Genomic DNA, 6,889 nt, shown 5'->3' with positions numbered 1-6,889 from the left:
TTGTTTTATATGTTGCTGTCCAGTTTCGCACAGTGCGCGCAATACACAGGCGGAGCCGTTTAGTCCACGACTGCAGAGTGTTCATAAAGCGAGAAAATAAAAAACAAAATCGAAAAATTGTTAAAAATTCAGCAGAAAAAACTTTGAAATTTTTACATCCACTCACGTTTCATAGAGCTTCTCAATTTTGCCAAACAACTTTTGCCGCGTACGCAATTGCTCACGCAAATGTATACGCTCCAGCTTAAGTTCGAAAGCGTTCAATTTAGCATCGTTGCTGCTGCTGCTGCCACTACTACGCCTCCGTCGTCGTCGCCGACCAAAAACTGGATAGATTTTAGCTTTGGGTCTTGTTGTTAGTATCGGGCGTTGAGCACTATCAAAGCTGCGTGCTTCCACTGCATCGGCTTTTGAATTGATTGTGGTATCAGTGCGTCGAAGCCGCTCACTTGGTGGTGCATATGCCACAATTGGTTCGCGTGTTTGCGCCGGCACCTCAGGAATGCTGTAGGTAGCGGAAAAATTCGGTATTAAAATGGGTTTTTGATTTTACTCGTATATGTTTAAGTAAATGAATGAATGGAGCCTGCAGGGCAGTTGAAAAATAGGAAAATACAAATAATTCCAGTTTGATGATTTATTGAAACAAGTAAATAAGTCTAAGTTCGGACGAACCTGCACTTTTATACTTGAGAAATTTTGCATTATAAAATATTGAATTCGGGCTTTATTTTGTTCTTAATACTTTACGCTTTTGCGACGTCGAATATCGCAGATTATGGAAAGTTCAGCTGGATGAGCTTTAACAAGACAGCGACATAATAAAGTGAACTATGATACTCTTCCTTGACTATATCGAAAGTATGGATGCGATTGCTCCGGCCCTGAAAGAATTCGATGCGATATCCACAGGTGGTGGTAAAAAAAGAAAGAAGACTTCCTCTGCTTTGGAAAGATCAGGTGAAGGGGTAGCAAAAAAAGAATCGACTGACGTTCTTTGTTGAACACGGCCAAAAAGAAGAAGAAGCCAAGAAAAGCTGATATTCCGGCGAGGTTGGATCTATCAGATATTATGTACAACTAAAGATTAGAATGGGATGAAAGCTGATATAGAATATATAGCAGATACATATATATATCGGTGCCTATTCCAGAGAGAATATCTTTCCCTATAATAATATTCTGGATATTTTCACATCAAAGTAGCTGTAGACTTTTAAGTGTAATGAATTGATAGGTTGGGTAAGGTGGCAGTCCTCCAAGGGGCTAGCTTAGACCGTTAATGACAGCATGAATTCCCATTGGGTAGTGCTCAGTCAGAACCCGCAGAACCCCAAGAGTTTTCGCTTAGCAAGAAGTTTCTTAGACCGCACAGGGTCAATTACCGGCCAAAAGGATCTTGCAACTTTAAATGTCGAGGTTTCCGCCCGGCGCTCGCTGAGCCGACTAAAAGCCTATTTGTCCAGAATCAGTTCGCAGGCTGCCATAAGTACCCCAAAGACCTCCCTTAAGTTGGTGATGGCTTCTAGCCCTGACTAGTCAATTGATCGAAACAGCAGCTTCTGCAATTTCGCTGTACTCCAGAACCCAAATTAGTCTGAAGATAGCTATAGACAGCTCAAACCTCAAACACGCAACAAGAATCCTGTAAATTAATTTAATATTTAATATTAGTTCTTCACAGAAGATACCTTCTCCACCTCTGCGTTCTAACTTCCACCCACCGATTGGTTACTATCTGTATGAAATTGAATTTTTCGAAGATAGCCGAGTGCCGTACTCTGCAGAAAGAGAATCCAGCATGCTTCAGCTTCATTTCAAGTGCGTCACACAAGGCAATGGCCCCATACAGCATAATAGGTTTAGTAATGCCAGAAGATAAACTTCGGGGAGATTCCCTTCTCTTCCTAATTTTACAGCAGTATAGGGTCACCACATTAGCTTTCTATTAAAAATCACTCCTAAGTATTTGAGTTTATCAGAAAGCACAAGCGGAGTGCCACCTATGGGCATCAAGAGCCTTGTATCTCCTGATGAGCAAGACCAAATCTGTCTTTTCAGGATTAATAGCGAGCCCGAGGCTTGCAGACCAGTTTGTGACCAAATTTAGGTATAGTGTTCGGAAATTTACCTCTGATAATAAGTGACAGCCTCTCCTTTCCACCGCCTCCAGGATATAATTAATGACAACGACCCAGATGAAGAGAGAGAGAACATCCCCATTCAGCAATGGCAGTTCTGTCGCAGAGCATGCGTGAGATAAGCGCAAATAGGTTGGTCTCAACTCCGAGCTTGCATAGGGTCTTCACAATCACCATAGATAACACGTTATTAGGCCCCGCTCAAATATACAGGATGGCCCTAACCGCGAAGTCTTTGCTTTCCAAAGACTTTTCTGTAACCTTAACAACATATCGCTGAGCGGATTCCTGCCTGCTGTTAGAAGCCTGCTAAGAGAAGCTTAGTCTCTCTCGAGTAAATAGGCCTCTCCAACATCTTTAGTAGGAAAGACGACAGACTGATTGGCCTGAAGCCATTCGGGGATACGTGAGAGGACTTTCCTGCTTTGCGAATAAAAGTTACTCTCACCTTCCTCCAGACTAATTGGACACATCCTCTATCTATGCAGCTCACGTGGAAAGGAGTCAACCAACAGCATGCCAACTCCGCCACTTTCTGCAGCAGAGCAGGAATTAATTTAGAGAAAAATAAACGTTATAAAATACTAAACTGCAATTAATTTCACTTTGAGTTTTTCAAAGGCACAACACATCTACATACATACATATCTACTCACCGCACATTTTCATCTCGCCAATTAGCTGGCTTTGCACTCCAACTGTTCGTAACATGTTGCTTGTTGCGCTGCCACCAATTGTCCGTCCCTGCAAATTTTGAATGAGTTGCCCATTTTTGTTGTTGCTGCCCCCATTTCGCATGTTTCTGCTGTTGCCGCTGCTGATATGGTTGCCAGTTGCTGTCATAATCCTGCCATGATTGCCACTTTTTGTATTGTGGCTGCTGTTGGTGTTGCCAAAGATTGGCAAATTTCACTGGCTGCTTATCGGTTGAATCGCCAACAGCTGAATAGCCAAAAGGCTTTTGGTTCTTGCTATTACTGCTACTGTCGCTGACACCATAGTAACTTGACTTTTCACTTTTATCAGCCAAACGGTGTTTGTACGTTGGACTGTAGTATTTGTTGTTGTTGTTGATGTTATAGTTGCGGTTGCTGTGCGTGTTAGCATAATAGTTTGACGGCCGATAAGCACCATCACCAGGGTAGTAGTGTGTAACGGGTGACTCTTTATGATTGACATTAAATTCAGTGATGGGCGAGGCGAATGGATTGGATTGACGTGCCGTCGTATAGTACGACGCTTCCATGGCATTTAGTGGTGACAGCGCTGGCGGTGGCAATCGCTGAGACTGTGTTGACACCACCTGCGCCTGTTGCATATTTCCGCCATAGTTGATGCCGGTAAACGCAGCCACATTTGCATTGTCAACATATTTGATGCCTGCGGGGGCCATGCCATATTTTGTATCGCCGACTTTGTTTGTATCCACACTAGTATCGTTGCGACGCATTGCCGCAGGCGCTGCTTGTTCACTTGTTGGATAGATGCCTTCAGTGACTTTTTCATGTAAATCTTCGATTAACTCACTGGGCGGTTTACTCGGCAATTCCCAGGCAACGGCGCAAGTGATGCCCAAAATGAGATAGTTCGTGTAGTCCACCATGCCGATGATGAGATCGAATACTGGTATGGTAAGGGGTGAAAAAAAGAGAGTAGATTAATAAAAATTCAAGTAAATATTGGTGAAAAAATAAATTAATCGGTGGCGAAGGTGATAAGTCGTAATTTTTGGATATTTAGTCAGTACTTTTTTCTAAGGCCGTTCGAAAGAGAAAATGGTTATAAATCAGAAAAGGCATGAAAAAATAATAAATCCTATGCTGTTTTAGTGAGTCTCGGTGAGTAGAAGCGGGAGTGGTATGATATCCACCAAACTTGGTGATGTATCTATCGGAGCTGTAATAGAAAATACATTTGCTTCAAAGAGTACTACCCTTCTGCTCATTTATGGATATTGATGATGTATTTGATAATACTAGCTTCAAATCAATGGAAGCGTTACTAACCCATAGTCAAATAGATCGACATATGCTTAACCAGAGAGTTATAAGTGCGAACCTAGGACCGGAAGATCTCAGCACCACTGCGGTGAAGGCTGTGCCCGGGGAGGGGTGCTCACTGCACTGTTGATATCTATACTGGGTGATGAACTAATTAAGTCCTCAAAGCGAAAGTATACCAAACTATAAGTTACACTGATGATATATCAATTGTAAAAGAGGGTGACCTTGAAATGACCATTAGGGGCTTGATGCAAGACGCCTTAAACATAAGTGGCAATTAACCCTGGCCTCAGACCAAATTGATCTCATCCTCAGCTTTACGAAGAGGTGCAAGTTCATATTTCCCACTTGTGAAAATTGGAATAGAAACCCCACGTGGCTGCAGGACGATTCACCAAAATGGTATACCAATAGTTCTGGAGCACCTTAAGGTGTAGATACCTTAAGAAAAGATGCAAAAATATTTCCTATGGAGCTACATAGCTGCCATACTTGAGACAGACCACATTTTATGTGCCAACAGGCAATAATGCCAGAACAAAGATCTCTATATTTTCGGACAGTCAATCTATCTTCACATCAAAAAACCTTACAGAGTACCATAGAGTATTTTATTATCTAGCCACACAGAAAAGTGTCTCCTTAACGTACTCATTCTGGTAACCATCTGATCCCAGGATTATGGATGCCAAACGGGGTGGCACCTACTCTCTCAACCGAGGTCAAATACCTTGGAGTTATTCTAAATAAGAACTGAGCTGGAAGCGATACATTTCAGACCGCTCCAAGAAGGTCAATACGGTATTGGCAATACCGCCCTGTATGCCTGCAAGGCGGCTACACAGCAGCGATAAAAGCCAGAGACAAGGTGAAACGAGTGAAGCAGACGGCCGCCATGTTCGTCACAAGAGCACTACACTCACCAAATATCTGGATATAATGTTAAATCTATCACCTGAAGATCTCTAAGGCTAATTTCGGGCCGGCTGCAGTGCGGGCAGGTTAAATACGAACAAGCCCTTGAGGAGACCTCAGATTCGGATATGAAAAAGTTCTTGAAACTCTACCGGATAATCTACGACAGATAGATTATACAAATCCTCTACCACAACAACAAATACTCCAAAAGAATCCCAGAGAGGAACGAATGGGAAGGGGCCACTGATTTAAACCCCGGGTCAATGGCTATATATACAGATGGTTCCAAATTTAACGAAAGTGTGAGAAAGAAAGAGATTTACTCTGGCGAACTTGCGCTAAACCTCAGATTTCACTTAACGGACCATTGTTGCGATTTTATTATATTAATCACAGCTAAACGGCCTTTCGCCATTTTGATAGCCAGGCTCCTATCAATCACTTAAATCTAACGGAACAACGTCCGGAGTAGCAGTAGTAGAACTCAGCAAGACTCAACCTACTGGCATTAAAATGCTCCTTGACTGTTTAATGGCAATAGCATTTCATTTTTGGGGACTGCCATACTTAATTTATTACGAGCTTTTATCAAGTGTCACCTGTGTGTAATCAAATGCAATATGAAAGAGGAATTAGTCCGATAGGTGGTGCAGCTGTCGAGAATTTGTGGTCCGATTTTTTCATACATATTTACTTAAATGGAAAGAAATAACCCTACAAAAAATGTCGCCTCTAGTTGGTGCGAATACTTTTTTCCTTTTTATTAACCACTAATAAAAGCTTGTTTTTAAATTTGTGTGTCTTTTTTTAATTACTACTGTTTATTATTAAATTGTGATCATTTGAAAGACAGTGGTCAAATTGCCTTATTAGTTTTCAAAACATAAATTAAGTTGGAATTAAAAAAATTGTATACGCACCCATTTGGAATGAGCTGCCTTCGGGAAAAATCAAATAACGCTTTTGACGGTGAAGCACCAATTCCTTACTCGCCTGTTGCTGTTGCGGCTGCTGCTCTTGCCAAGCAGCTTCATGTTCCACCACTCCACCAGCATTTTCACTCGACTTCGATGCTCCTACAGCAATCTCCATCTGCCTTGCCATAGCTCCCGCTGCTGCTTGAGGTCGCTGGCTAAATTCATTGCGTTGATTGCTTATATTAATTTCATCATCAAAGCGATTATGGCGCTGTGCCGCAGTAGGAGGGGCCAGCAAATTATTATGATTGCCATGAAAGGCGGCAACGGTATAATTCTCATCAACAGCATCAATTTCAGAAAGTTGCCGTACTCGACTGTCTATACGTGTACTGTCGTTGTTTTTATTGTTGCTGTTGTACATTTGATTGCTGCTGTTGTTCGTGTTAATCGTTGCAGCAAATTCGTTTGTCAACAACGCAATTTCAACGCTGCTGACCATCTGCCTTGCGTTAGCGTTCTCGCTAATATTTTCCAAATTTTCACTTTTGTTCTTGTAGTTGGTGATATTTTTGTATTTCATCAACATTGTTATCGCATTGCCAAGCATCAGCAGTATCATGAAAATGCCGATGACAGCCGCAAATGCAATAATCCCACTTCGCCAGGGGCTCCTCACCTTCCGCGCAGTTGAGCAGTTGTAGAGGGCGGCGCGTGGCGTACGGCTGGCGAAAGTCATTGCCACTGGCAAATTTATTCAGCAATTTTTCGTAAATTTTATTTGTAGATACTTATTTATATACTTTGTTTTTTTTTTTTTTAATTAACTTCCACTGTGGTTTGACACTTTTTGCGTTACGTTGCTTGTTGAAATGCAATTTTTCAATTTGATTTCGCAATTAATTTTCGT

At 41.8% G+C, this 6,889-nt stretch overlaps 1 protein-coding gene across 1 annotated transcript in view; it reads right to left on the bottom strand.

The window, feature by feature from the left end:
- Positions 1-6,655, bottom strand: part of LOC118744771 — a 7,052-nt gene extending 397 nt beyond the window's left edge. Inside the window, exons 1-4 of the mRNA XM_036478087.1 lie at positions 5,983-6,655; positions 2,798-3,764; positions 167-505; positions 12-70 (exon numbers count right to left, since the gene is read on the bottom strand). Of these exons, the coding sequence (XP_036333980.1) occupies positions 12-70; positions 167-505; positions 2,798-3,764; positions 5,983-6,601 (1,984 nt within the window). The 5' untranslated portion in view covers positions 6,602-6,655. The remainder of the gene's footprint in view (positions 1-11; positions 71-166; positions 506-2,797; positions 3,765-5,982) is intronic.
- Positions 6,656-6,889: the final 234 nt, after the last annotated feature.

The sequence above is a fragment of the Rhagoletis pomonella genome, unplaced genomic scaffold (assembly GCF_013731165.1).
Source record: "Rhagoletis pomonella isolate Grant_MI unplaced genomic scaffold, Rhpom_1.0 Rhpom_scaffold_00001, whole genome shotgun sequence".
NCBI classification, from domain to species: Eukaryota; Metazoa; Arthropoda; class Insecta; order Diptera; family Tephritidae; genus Rhagoletis; species Rhagoletis pomonella.
This window is presented reverse-complemented; position numbering and strand designations above follow the sequence as displayed.